The sequence below is a fragment of the Medicago sativa genome, chromosome 6, assembly GCF_051527215.1.
Source record: "Medicago sativa cultivar Bolivia chromosome 6, Bolivia_mono, whole genome shotgun sequence".
Classification (NCBI taxonomy): domain Eukaryota; kingdom Viridiplantae; phylum Streptophyta; class Magnoliopsida; order Fabales; family Fabaceae; genus Medicago; species Medicago sativa.
In genome coordinates, this window is record NC_140754.1 from 88,021,814 (window position 1) to 88,036,945 (window position 15,132).

Sequence of the window (15,132 nt, forward strand, 5' to 3'; positions counted from 1 at the left end):
AACAAAACAAAAGGTGTGCAGACTTTAAGGTAAAACCTCTAAAGTTGAATGCAGAGTAAGAGATAAAACGGTTCAATTTTCTAAAGAAGATCAAGAAAATGTAAAGTACATTGGAAAGATAAACAAAAGGAACCTAGCAAAACATGACTTTTAACTAATTTATCTTACAATTTTTTTCCTATCTTAATTTCTCCATGGATATCTTAATAAGGGATTCAAAACAAAATGCATTTCTTCCTGTATTAATTAAGACCAGTGGATAGAAAAGCTAAACATAGGTAGGATTGTATTCTGGCAATTACAGTGAATGAAAAAAAATCTTTGAAAACGGATTAAGCAGGTTCACAACAAATTGAGAACAAAAGCATAGTTACTAAGGAATTAAAAAAGTGAGCCACTATTGTTGTTCCAACTTCCAAGTATCATAGTGAACACTACCAAAGTATAGCATTTAATCAAAACTAATGTAACAGGGAACCAATTGTACCAATCATCTTTTATTAATATGAAAAGAAATAAAGATTAGATGTTCGTTTTGAAATTCAAAATAACAAATTGTAACTTGAAAGCATCTCACCTAGTTTTACATTACAATAGACCTCTAACAATCATTTCACGAAGAAGTTTAACCGCCTTATCATTCTTGTTGTTTTCAAATAAAGGACAAATAAGAGTTTGGTAAGTTATCGCATCTGGGGTGCAACCATTGTCTTCCATTTTTGACAGTAAGGACAATGCCTCGTCAAATAAACCTTCTTTACAAAACCCATTAACCATCACATTATACATCGAAACATTTAAAGGATAACCCTTAGTCAGAAGATCATGATAAACCTCTTGTGCATCCTCAAGTCTTCCATTTTTGCATAGCCCATCAACAAGTATAGTGTATGTATACATATTTGGCTGAATCCCTTGGCCTTTTATCTTCTTTAATAATGCAATCGCCTTGTCAACCTGATGGTTTTTGCATAACGCATCTAATAAAGAATTGTAATTAGCAGGTTGGCCTATATCATGCATCTCGTCAAGAAGATCCCAAACATCAGAGATTCTCCCTGATTTGCAAAGTCCATCAATAAGAGAATTGTAGGATATAGTATCTGGAGTCATATTTCTAGAATGCATTTCTTTGAACAGATTCACAGCTTCATGCACCATTTTATTCTTACATAATCCGTTAACCATGATATTGTAGCTAAGAACATTAGGAGTCACTCCCCTTAGAGAAAGAGTGTTGAATAGATGTTTGGCCTTGTCGACTTCTTTAACCAAGAAATAACCATCCATTAAAGAATTATAAGTAACAACATTGGGTTCCACACCTTGTTTCATCATAATAGCTAACACATTTCTAGCTTTCTTTACCTCTCCTTCCTTACATATACCATCGACCAATGTAGTGAAAGTAAGAACATCCGGATTGATGTTTTTCAACAACATTTGATTTAACAAATTAACTGCTTCTTTCAACCGTCCCACAATGCAAAAGCCATATATTAAAGTCGTGTAAGTGACGACATTAGGAGAAATTTTCTTGACAATCATTTCAGAATATAAATCATAAGCATCACTTACAAGCTTATCTTTACAAAGACTATCAATGATTGTGGAGTACATTACCACATTAGGCTTAACGAGCAACCCTTCAATCTTTTTAAGAATCTGCAAGGCAGCTCTTGTTTCTCCGGATTTACATAACCAGTTTATCAGGGTCCCATAACTAACCTCATTAAGATGAAATCCTTTTGCTATAACATCATCGTGAAAGTAAAGTGCTTTCCTAACATGACCATTAAGACAAAGACCGTTGATAAGTGTAGTTAACGTTACAGTATTCGGCTCATAACCGAGCTTAAGAATCTTACCCAGCATAGAAAATGCAAAATTGATTTGATTCAAATGGCAGAAAGAATTAATCAAGATGTTTAAAGTAAAAATGTTAGGTTGAATTCCTTTGAGTTCCATTTGTTGAGAAAATGAAATAGCTTTGTGGAAATGATTCAACTTAGCAAGAGAACATAAAATCTTACCAAATTCGAAGATGGGTGGTGTAGGGTTGATGTTGAGGATACGATTGAATGATGAAACGGCGTCGTCGACATTGGGAATGAACGAAGGAAGAGGTTGAATGTGTAATCGACGATGAAGAAGAAGAAACGAATTGGGAGTTGCGTACCTTAACATTGATGATAACTTTATCATACTGACTTTGGTTGCAACGATTGTAAATGAGTTTTGGATTTGGACTGAGCATTTCTAAAAGAATGGTGACAAAGAAATTATGCACTCAATATTAGTCCTTAGAGCATCTCCAATGGGGGTCCTTACTTAACAAGGACCACTCCCCGTTAAGGACCCTCCATTGGAGGAAGAAAAATTGAGTCCCCGTTAAGGAACAGACAACTATATAAGGACCCTCTCTCACCTGGGTAACTAACGGGTCCCACGTTTAAAAAGTAATAAAAATATGTACTACTTGGTCCCACTTGCATAAAGAAGTAATAAAATATGTACTACTTGGTCCCACTTGCATAAAGAAGTAATAAAATGTGTACTACTTGGTCCCACTTGTAAAAATGAGTAATAGATAAATTATTTTTGTTTAATATGTAAAGATAGTGGGACATATTTAAGTATTTTTCATTGGAGTCCTTATTAGTGTATTGCCATTGGAGTCATTGAGTCCTTAATAGGTACTTTTATTAAAAAATTATAAATAAGTGATGTGTCACGTGGGGTCCATTTAAGGAGTCCTTGTTAGAGAACTACCATTGTGGATGCTCTTACTCAATCCAAATTTGTTTAATTTATGCTTAAACTCTTAAGTTTTTCAACAATTTTTTACAGGCGTGTTCAGAACGTTATTAAAAGTTCCTCCGAAAAAATATCGCAAAAATTTGATTTCTACGTCCATATTTTTGTTACTTGTATCTTAAATTTTAATTGTTTTAAAAAATTCATATTTAATTTATTTCATGTTAAAAAATTCTAGATTTTAGTAAATGAACCTTTCATAGTGTTCTAAACTTGTATAAAAAGAATCGTTAAAAAATTTAAGAGTTTAAGGATAATTAAACAAAATTTGTTTTAGCAGGGACTAAAATTATAAGTAATTTTTTTTTTGTAGGGATCAAAAATGCTATTAAAATTAAGTAAGGACTAAACTTAGAAGGTCACAATTTTATAGGGACCAAAAACATATTTAACCCAAGATTGTATTAGAGATTAAATTGATAGTTAGAGATTAAATACTAGTCAAATAAATTTAGAGATTAAATTGAAAGTAAGTTGGTAAAATATGATAACTCAATTGGAAGTAATTGGTTAAATATAGGGAATAATTAACAACTTAAAGGACTTCTTAAAAACTTAAAGACTAATTCAGTATTTTTGTTAAACTTAAAGGACCAAAATAGATATTTTGCTAATTATATCATCATGAAGCAATTTTTGTCACATTTCAAATGTAATAAACCTCTTTAAGAAACTCTTACTTACTTTGATTTTCTTTTTTGTTGGGGATTTTGCATTTGATCTCTTCAAATTGATGTTGTTCATTTTGTGAGTTTACCGGTTTGTACAAGTATATAACTGACTAATAATAATATCAGTTAGTTATTGAACAACCGAAGAGTGTTGAATTATAAACATGAAGAGCAATTGGAATTTGATTCGATTGTAAAAATGTGGATGTGAATGAATTGATTTTAGTCTTAGATCATGTTTTCACTTAAAATTCATACTAGTCATTAAATCGATCAATGCACTAGGTCCTTAATCAAACAATTAGGTTATCAATTAAACCACATGATTTAACTGAATGGATCCTCCGTATAATTCAACTTCTATAAAAAAAAATATTGTATATATATTAAATTGGATTGAACTAAATAGCGGAGTCTAAATTTTTATTAAAAAAAAATAAAATAAAAAACTCTAGACATACACTAATATCAGAAAACTCATTGCATAAGAATATATATCTATATTCAATTAAAGTAGTGAAATATATTTTAATTCAATAAAAAATATTGTATTTACAAAATTAACTATTTGTATGATATAAATATTGTACAAGGATATTTTAACATTTACATTATATGTGTTTTATTATATTACACACAAAAAAGTTGTTTTAAATTGAACTTCATCCAATTAATAAAGTTATTATATTACACACACATAAAGTTGTTTTAAATTTAACTTCATCCAATTAATAAAGTTATTCGGTAAAAGTTGGGTACAAGTGGGTTCTGAAGTGGAACGCAAACGAAAATGAGGTCGGATTGTGGAAGTGGATTTAGTGTTTAGATGCTCCTGAAAAGATTAAATTTCTATATTGGACGATATGCCATGATGATGTTCCTACGAGGTCGTGCTGCACAACAGACATATGCAAGACACTAATAACTGTTTGTATGAGGTGCGTCAACAGTGGTGAAAGTATCATGCACTGTTTTTGGGATTGTCAGTTTGTTAAGCATCTTTGGCTTGCTCTTGGATTTGACAATATTAACTTCTATTTGTGGAATTCTATGGTCACGTGACTTAGATAAGGCGTGTTTAGCGCAAATAATCATTTATACTCTGCTGCTCTTTGGTGGATTTGGTATGCACGAAACTCACTTTGTATGGAGAATGATGTAATTTTGATTTTCTCTTTGAAGGTAAAAATTTACAATTTGGCAGCCCTACTTCATAGTGTTTTCTCTCCAGCATTATCCACGGATATAGGAGGTCGTTTTGTAACTTGGCATCTGGAGGAGAGTGAAGTTGATAAAATAGTCACAAGGAAGGGGGAGTTTGAATTGTGACCCTTTAAAAATTATCCTGAAAACTTAAAAGTGATTCTCAAGTTGAAACTTGGAATGGTTAAGTTGATAACAGACTTCAGAACGTTCTGATGTCTGAGTGCAAAAACAGTTTAACAAGTAAATGTGTTTGTGTGTGTTTGCAGCAAGTAAAGAGTAAAGGAAAGAGAGAATCAACACACAGAAATTATAGTGGTTCCCCCAATGCGGGTTAGTCCACTCCTCACAATCTTGTGAGAGTTTCCACTATGATGCTTGAGATAACCTCTCAAATCCTGCACCTTACAATCTTTGTTCACCTGAACAATTACACAATCTGTATTCTCTAAGCCTCAGCAGGCTTGCACCTTGTTGCTAAGTTAACCACTTAGACTTTTACAACCCTTGCTCAAGCTAACACTTTAGTACCCCTAAAGTTAGATGAGACTTTGTTACAATTTGTATGGAGGTTGAGTGTTTGTGAATCAAACAGAAGAAGAGGAGAAAGAAGAAGTTATCTATGAAAGAGATAACAGAGAGAATTGATTTACACTACATAGAAGGTAAAAAAGCCTTCAGTGATGATCAATTTAATTGCAAGAGCTTCAAACAAATTTAAGTTGTTTTCTTGAATGCTTTGCAATGGTGCAAGTAATGATGAGCCTTTGATTTCTATTTATAGAGTTTTTGGGCTCATATAGCCGTTGTAAGGTGACCAATGGGGTTATGCCACGTGTTCTGGACCCCACAAGCTTTTACTTGAAAATCTGGGTTAACATTCTGACCATCAGAATGTTGTTGCCCAGGATGAACATCAGAATGTTGATGTGTTCTTCATCAGAATGTTGATATTCATGATGTTCTTCATCTGGGTTCATCAATGATGAATATCTAATGAGTTTCTGGGCTTGTCCAGTGCGTGACATAAGATTTGTTCAGGTTTTATCCTTAAAAAGTTACTTCTCCATATGCATCAAAAGTTGCTGGAAAAAGTAGGATAAAGTTACCAAATCTGTCTTGGACTTTGTGCAGGAGAGAGAATAGTGGATCTGCATCTTCAGGCCCATGCTTCTAGGAAATCTGCTTGATTCAGTTCAGAGGACATGTTATCTCTGATGCAAGATTTCCTTTTGCTTTGCTTGCTAATTTTTCACCAACTACACTGTTCATAGTTGAAAGCATGCGCAGAAATGAACATTCTGACCATCAGAATGTTCCATTTGTTCTTACTTTAGGATGATTTGTAAGACTAGCTTTTAATGTAATCAATCCTAATAGTAAGGACATAACTGAAGTGCAGTGAATGCAACATCTAGGATTAAATTCTCATTGGAATATTCCTAGTACTTTAATGTTCATAGTCTTAGATGAACATTAAAGGTTATTTTGACATAAATCCTTGTTCATGCCTTTATTTGTTGATAGATCCATGCTGATGTACTTTTCTGGACCTTTTATTCATGTCAAGTGTACTTGCATGTTCTTCACGTTCTTGATGAATCTGGGCTTGCTTAAGAACACCCTTTTGGGCTTCCATCAGAACGTTCTGATCAACTCACTGATCAACATTCTGAACTAACTTTCTGAACTTCAGAATTAGTTCATTCATTCAATGTCCTTTGATTTCATGTTTCTTGGTATGAATTAAACTTTGTTCCTGTCTTAGTAAAACACTCAAGAGCACAAGTTAAATACCAAGGAATTAATCAAAGTCCATTTAATCCTTAATCATTAAAGTTTATTATCTTTAAAATTAATTAGGGATTTTGCCTCAACAGAGAGTATGGTCGTTGTCTTGAATGTTGATGGCCAACAGTTGTGGAAATCCCGGAATATCTAGTTTTGATGGCGTTCTTCGTAGGAATGATGGAAGTTAGCTATATGGGTTTGCTGGAAATGTTGGTATTGCCGCAGTCATACATGCAGAGATGTTAGCTTTGTATCATGGCTTGAAAGCAGCTTGGAAAAGAGGATATAGGGATGTGATTTGCTACTCTGACTCAACTCTAGCTGTTCAGTAGTTAGTTTCAACCATTGTGAATTCTTCACACACCATTATGCGACAATTATCATTAATGTGCGGGATTTATTGCAAAGGAGCTGGAGCGTCTAGTTAAAGCATTATGTGAGGGAGGCAAATTCGTCTGCGGATTTTATGGATAAGCTAGAAGCTACAAGTTCTGAGATTTTACGGAGTTTTTGGAACCACCATGTTTGCTCCGTTGCTGCAGGCTGATGCCCGATGTGAGATGCATCACAAAGACTAGTTTTTAGCTGTTTTTTGCTTCTTTTCTTTTTGTTAGCTTCTTTCCCAAAAAAAAAAATATATCTCAACAAACTACTCATTACTTTTTTTAAGGAACAAAATAGTCATTATATCCTTTCAAAAAAGAACTACTCGCTACTTTTAAAAAAGGCTAAATTACACTGGGGGTCCTTTAAGTTTGAGGTTTGTAACAAATTGGTCATTTAAGTTATTTTGATTACCCATAAGTCCTTTAAGTTTGAGTTTTTTTATCAGATTAGTTCTTTAATTTATTTTGGTCACACATACGTCTTTAAGTTTATAAACATTTTCAATTTAATCCATCTACCACATCATCGTTTTTGTAAAGTTTGGTTAATAGAAGGAGTAAATTGATAAGAAGGGCATACACTCGTACTAGTCTACCACATAAACTGATTTTGCATAAACTGTTAAAAGAATTATCAAGCAAATAAGTCATGAGGTCATACACTCGTACTAGTCTACCACATTTTTCCCAGAAAACAATGGCTAGCCACTAAGCATTTCTCCAAAAATGTATCCAATGTTTCAAATATCAAGGGGACTTGAATTACACGCGTACTTCAAACTTTAAATGTATTCAAACTTATTGCATTATATTATACTAGTATGAATACCCGTGCCAAGCACGGGCTAGAATTTCTTCATATTTGAGGGAGATAATGTTGTGATGTATCAAATGTAAGTTATAGTTTAACATTGAGTAGAAGATTGAAGGTTGAACAACATATAAGTGAAAAAATTCACACTTAGTGCCTTAAAATATTGGGTGAAAATGTGGTATCGTTCTTATTTGTGTGGTTCATCTCTATTCGATTCAACTTTGTGGGGAAAGCAGGAGTGATTCAAGGTGGTAGATCACAGATACAAAGAGTCTCATACTTGAGGAAGAGATGTTAATGAGTCAAATGTGAATTAAAGTTTTGCATTAACGCGAGAGTAAATTTTAAAGAACATTTAAATGATATACCCATATACCTAGCTAATTCCTTAAAGTTCTATATTGGATGGAATAGTAGATTTCGAAGAAGGTATCAGTAAAAAGACTCATATACTTGATGCTATAAGATTTTTTGTAAGGATGTGGTATCAATCTCACTCGTGTGGTTTCTAGCCTACTGTGGGAATCATACCCAGTGTAGGATTCCCCGGTAGTTCCAAAATTATGATGAATTTTTTTGTTAGTTTTTAGATCCCTGGTAGTCCCCCAACAACTCAATATATTATGTATACTCTCACAGACAAAGCACACACTCCTTATTTTTTTCCCCCTTATCATTTCTCTTATGTTAAAATTCATTTTCATGCTATATTTTTATTCAACCTCTATTATTTTAAATTCCTTTAATTTTGGTATTTGATGAGATGTAACAATGAAAAAATGCAGATGTGTTATGTTGAGTTTACAAAATACATGCTTATTAAACATTTTAAAATGATATTGAGTTTTTTTAATTAAGTCTAATTTGTTGGTAAAATAATTACTCAAGATTCCTCAATTCCTTCAACAAATCTATAAAATTAACGACAGCTCGTATTATTCACTATTCTCTTATGGACAAAACACACTGCATATTTTTTTCTCTTATCATTTCTCTCATATCCAATGTCCTTTTTCGTATTCATTTTGTTTCTTCTAATTTTCTTTATCTCTTCTCGTGAAAGAAAGGAACATAAACATACATCCACGAAATCATCATCAACCCAAATTTTTTAACATGTTGTGTCGCTATTTTACTTTCCATGAATGTGTCACATAATCAAAAACACATGTAATCACACAGTTGGTTAAAATATGGTGACATTTTCAAGTGTGAGTTAACATTCTACATGTTGGATGAAAGAGTAGATTTTGATCAAGATAGAAATGAGATGACCCATTTACCTGGTGCCTTAAGGTTTTTTGTGAAGATGTAGTGTCAATCTAACTTGTTTGGTTGCTATTGGCATAACACGATTATCCAACCTAATGTAGGCTCTATTGAAAGGTCTAACATTATGATAAACTGATTTGTTAGTTTTTAAATGTCATTTGTTTGATTTTTTTTTATCTTAAATTTTAGTTATTAGATGTCATTCGCTTTAATGCTATATTTTTATTCAACCTTAATTTTTTTTTTCAAATTCATTTACTTTTGGCATTTGATGGGATTTTACATTAGACAAATGCAGATGTATTATGCTAAGTTGATAAAATACATGCTTATTAAAAAATTTAAAATGATGTGATGCTTTTTTGGTTTAGTGTAATTCTTCTTCTGGAAAATATTAAATTTAAGTTTTTCCATGTTGTTCTCTTTCATACCATTTATTTCATTCAACTTGTATTATTTCAAAAAAAAATTATTTTTGGTCTTAGGTAGGATTTAACCTTGGAAAAACACTTTTATGTTATGCTAAGTTGACAACATACATGTTTATTATACGTTTTTAAAAGATGTGGTGTGTTTTTAATTGAGTCTAATGTTTTGGTAAATTAATTATCGAGAAATTCTCAACCCTTTCAAGAAACTCATAAAATTTCCAACAACTTTTGAAAAATGTGTTTAATCGTGTAATTCCAATAATCAAGAACAATTAAATCAATAAATTTTTTCAGTAAAAAACCAAGATGAGGGATGGTTCATGTATAATGAATATGCTATTTATCATGATTAATTTGAATTAAAAATGCATTTTCTATTTCATTGTGATTTTCCGACTCTAAGGGTTTAATCTAGTGGTAAAAAGACAAACTTTGGATTTAGAGGTTCCAACTCATGACAAAAAACACATTACATATCTTTTTCTCTTATCATTTCTCTCATATTCAATGTCCTTTTTCATATTCATTTTGTTTCTAATTTCATTTATCCCTTCTCATGAATGAAAGGAACATAAACCTACATCCATGAAATCACCACTAACCCACATTTTTGAACATGTTTGTGTCTCTATTTTACTTTTTATGACTACGTCACATAATTATGAATGCATAAAATCACACACTTGATTAAAATACGTTAATGTATGAAGTGTGGGTTAACGTTCTACATATTGGAAGAAAGAGTAGAATTTGATGAACATATAAATGAGATGACCCATATGTCTAGGGCTTTAAGGTTCTGCGTGAAGATGTAGTGTCAAATTAACTTGCGTGATTGCTATTGGCCTAACATGATTACCCAATCCAATGTAGGCTCCACCGAAAATTCCGGCATAATGATAAACTCTCAGGATTTAGTCTAGTTAATTGTGATTTTCCAACTCTCAAGGTTTAGTCTAGTAGTAAAAAGACAAACTTTAGATTTAGAGGTTCCGAATTTTGAACACTGCTAGTATCATTGGAGATAGATGAAATCATATTTCATACCTTTCACAAAATTAACATTCGTCGACATATTTTTTTTATTAAAAATAAATTCATTGTGATTTTTGTTTTTTATTTTATTAACTTCGTTAAATATTATACCTCAAAAATCGTTAGTGCAATGATCATTAAAGAGTTATCCCATGTACATTTTTATTTATAAAATTAGACATAAATGCATTAAAAAACTGTTATTAAAAGACATTTACATTCATTATGCTATTAAAAGGACACGACATACTTTAAAAAAAATTGAAATACAGACTTTGTAGAAAAATAGTAAAATTGGAATTTAAATAATCATCGGTTATTGCTCAAATTTAATTTTGGGTAACATTCGATTCTTCTTCAAAACTTTGTTATTATTATTTCTATAATTATATGATTTTTTCATTTTATTGAATAATCTTCCCTAAAAAATGTTTTCGATTAAATTTTTTTTCTTTTAGAATATGGTAAAATTTAGGCTTTCATTTTGAATCAAAAAGTTGAGATTTTCATTTTTTTTAAAATTTACAATTTAAAAAAATGATAAAATACTTAGATGAGTTAGGCTTCGGAAGCTCATCAGGGTCAGAACAAATCTCATGGCTCAAAGAGCATTTAGAGAGGTACTTGTAAATCATTCACTAAAGAAGTCCTCGCGCAGGCACCATAAGTTAAATCAATTACCTTACAGTTAAGTCAATTCTTTACCAATTGAGTCTACCTTCCTTTGTAATGCTACTATCAGTAATTTAGTATTAACTTATAAAAAAAAAATTAAAGATATGTTACCATATTTAAAAAAAAAACATGACAACAAATATAAATACTAATAATATCATTCAATTCTCCTTTTAAACGTTGTTGTTATTACTACTAGTTTAGAGACCCGGCGTTGCCCGGGTTAGATATTAAATAAGTTTTATAAGTTTGTGTGCACGAATACACGTGTCAGTATATTAGATTGAATTTATTTAAATTTACAATTATAATAATATCATAAAAATAAATATAAATATTTCAAAAAAAATTAAAAATAAATATAAATGATGAGATGAATGTCCAATGCAAGAATAAAAAGTGTAACAAAATCAATAATGAATCAGTCCAAGTGGTAATAGTTTTGGGTCCTTTAAACATGGACTATTACCTTCCCACCCTATTGCCTTCTCCCGCGCCCTGTAAAATTTCTAAAAATGCCCTTGTGCATTCCGGATTTTAAAATTCGGATTCATGTTTACTATTTCGGATTTTATAATTCGGACAATTCTTATGTATAATCAGCCATCAGACTCTCTCACATTTCAACAATTTTGAGTTTTCCTTTTTAAAAACAACAAAAAACTAAGTAAAAAATGCTAAAAACCTGTCAAATAAAATCATAAAAATATAAAAATAGTACCAAAAAATTCTAAAAATCAAATAAAACTAATGGAAATTTTTTCGGATTTTTCTGAGAATATGAAAAATTAATAAAAATGAAAAATGGGTCTAAACGATGGAATTTTGGATTTTGAGGGGCGGAGTCCCGTAAGAAGTCCCTTCTACGGGAGTCATGGTCCTTAAATTTTTTCTGATTTTCTGGGGATGTTTCGGAGCAATCCGATCAAGTAGCCCGAAAACCCGATTTTTGTTAAATAAAATATTGGTTTTTAAAAATAGAAAAAATAATAAAAATATTGAGAATGAATGTGGAAGTGACATGTGGCATAAAAAACCTTACTTTATATATGTACTATTGATTGATTGATTGATTGATTGATGTGTAGTTTGTTGAGATAAAAAATACTGAGTGCATAAGATCAAAAGTTTGTTGAGATATTTATGTTAAATAAAATAGAAAAAATAATAAAAATATTGAGAATGAATGTGGAAGTGACATGTGGCATAAAAAACCTTACTTTATATATATACTATTGATTGATTGATTGATTGATGTGTAGTTTGTTGAGATAAAAAATACTGAGTGCATAAGATCAAAAGTTTGTTGAGATATTTATGTTAAATAAAATAGAAAAAATAATAAAAATATTGAGAATGAATGTGGAAGTGACATGTGGCATAAAAAACCTTACTTTATATATATACGATTGACTGATTGATTGATTGATTGATTGATGTGTAGTTTGTTGAGATAAAAAATACTGAGTGCATAAGATCAAAAGTTTGTTGAGATATTTATGTTAAATAAAATAGAAAAAATAATAAAAATATTGAGAATGAATGTGGAAGTGACATGTGGCATAAAAAACCTTACTTTATATATATACTATTGATTGATTGATTGATTGATTGATGTGTAGTTTGTTGAGATAAAAAATACTGAGTGCATAAGATCAAAAGTTTGTTGAGATATTTATGTTAAATAAAATAGAAAAAATAATAAAAATATTGAGAATGAATGTGGAAGTGACATGTGGCATAAAAAACCTTACTTTATATATATACTATTGATTTCTATAATTATATGTTTTTTCCATCTTATTAATTTTTTTTTCTTTGGCTTAAATGTCACTTTGGCCCTGTAACTAATTTTAAAGTTCTTCCCTCTAAAAAAAAAGTTCAATGTAGTCCCATAACTTTAAAATTGGTCAATTTAGCCCATAAACTTATTTTAAAATCTCAGTTTGGTCCCTTAATTTTAATAAGTCAAATTGATCTATTAGCTTGTGTAAGTTAGTGCAACTTGATCCTTTATCGTATAACAAAATCGAACTTTGTTAGTAGCATGAACAAAAAAAAAACACCATTAAATAGAAGCAATTTAAAAAAGGAATAGGTGTAAAAATATGATGACATATTCAATTTCATTATTTTTAGAAAAGTAATAAAGACCGTTTAGTGGAAATTATATTGTTGTATATTTTATGATTATTTTTAGGAAAAATGATAATTAACATTTATTCCCTAAAATAATAATAATGGGTATTTATGTGTCTTTATATTTTTTTTTGTTAACCCTATTGTTCCTAAGAGAAGAGTTCAACCGCGAAGTAACTAAAATTCGGGTTTTTCCAAAAAAAAATTATTTGATGGAGTTCATAAACAACTTGAGCCAAAATACCTAATTTTCATATTTATTTTTTTAAATTACTATGATTATAATTTCAAAATCAATCAATTTTAATTTTTCAAGTTTGTAGAAGTGTTTTGAAAGAATTGTTTTACCGTAGAAGTCAATGATGGAACGAATATTGTGGAAAGAATTAAATATGGAGTCGATTTTAAACCATTTGTGATTATAAGTTTTAACAATAGAATGAATGCTCCGTAAAAAAAATGAATACAAAGATGGCGTTGAATAAAACATTAATATTTTTTTCTAAAAAATATAATAATTTAATAATCTTTAATTAGAATATTATTTTTAGTCCACGTGAGCTTAGCTCAGTTGGTAGGACAATGCATAAAATATGCAAGGTTTGGGGTTCGAACCCCAGCCACCACCAAACTAAAAAAAAAGGATATTATGTTTAATAATTGTATGAATTCATTTAAATATTTCATAAGGATGAAGGAAATAAAACTAAAAAAAAATCAAAAACACTATACACTAACGCAAGGTCTTGTTTTTGTTTTTTATTTATACGCTCGTCAATTAATTAACTTTGTCCACTCAAATATCTTTTTTTTAATTATAAAATATTAGTTTTGTTGTTGTCTGTTTTAAATAAATCAAAGGAGCCATAAAAACAATTTTTTTTTGTATATACAAAAGAAAATAGAAACATGAATAGAGATTCGGTCAATAACAAAGAACATAGAAACAAACACCAAAAAAAAAAATTAAAAGAGAATATGAATAGAAAATAGCAACATAAGAAATCACAATAAAAAGTAACATACAAATAATAAATGTTAAACAAAAAATAAAAAATAAGAAATAAACAAATAAAAGAAAAGAGAATGGGGTTGAAAACAATGATGTTTTATGGGAGGAAGATGTAGATGAAAATAATGAAAACCAAATTGTCTCTATATATAGGAAAAAAAATCATGTCATAATCAATTTTGATTGGCTCATGAAAAATAAATGAGTCATTAATCCATTTTGATTGGCTAATAAAAAATAAATGATGCAATATCCATTTTGATTGGTTGATAGAAAAGCATTAAATGAGATGAAGAGCAGGAAGATGCCACGTGTACTATCGCTTATAGATGTAGGCTTTTGTATTATATAAAGATAAAGATGTGTCTTTATAATTTTTTTTTGTAAACCCTATGGTTCCTAAGAGAAGAGTTCAACAGCGAAGTAACTAAAATTCGGGTTCTTCTAAACAAAATTATTTGATAGAGTTCATAAACAACTTGAGCCAAAATACCTGGTTTTCATATTTCTTTTTTAAATTACTATAATTACAATTTCAAAATCAATCAATTTTAATTTTTCAAGTTTGTAGAAGTGTTTTGAAAGAATTGTTTTTCCATAGAAGTCAAGGATGGAACAAATATTGTGGAATGAATTAAATATGAGGTCGGTTTTAAAGCATTTGTGATTATAAGTTTTAATAATATAATGAATGCTCCTTAAAATAAGAATGAATGCAAAGATATGGAGTTGAATAAAACATTAATATTTTTTCTCTAAAAAAATATAATAATTTAATAATCTTTAATTTTTTTGAAGGAAATTTAATAATCTTTAATTATAATATTATTTTTAATAATAGTACGAATTCATTTAAATATTTCATAAGGATGAAGGAAATAAAACT

At 30.0% G+C, this 15,132-nt stretch overlaps 1 protein-coding gene across 1 annotated transcript; it reads right to left on the reverse strand.

Moving 5' to 3' along the window:
- Positions 1-481: 481 nt before the first annotated feature.
- On the reverse strand, positions 482-2,276 carry LOC146917887 (uncharacterized). Its single transcript, XM_085716656.1, has 2 exons — positions 2,034-2,276; positions 482-1,783 (listed from the first exon to the last, which is right to left on the reverse strand). Exons 1-2 carry the CDS (start codon positions 2,255-2,257, stop codon positions 589-591), a joined length of 1,419 nt encoding a protein of 472 aa, XP_085572782.1. The 5' UTR covers positions 2,258-2,276; the 3' UTR covers positions 482-588.
- Positions 2,277-15,132: the final 12,856 nt, after the last annotated feature.

Excerpts from the sequence above, each read along its gene's own strand:
- LOC146917887 (XM_085716656.1), bottom strand. The coding sequence starts at position 2,257 with ATGCTCAGTCCAAATCCAAAACTCATTTACAATCGTTGCAACCAAAGT. Across the intron at positions 1,784-2,033 it reads ACCACCCATCTTCGAATTTG|GAAAGCACTTTACTTTCACG; the intron begins GTAAGATTTTAT and ends TGGTCATGTTAG.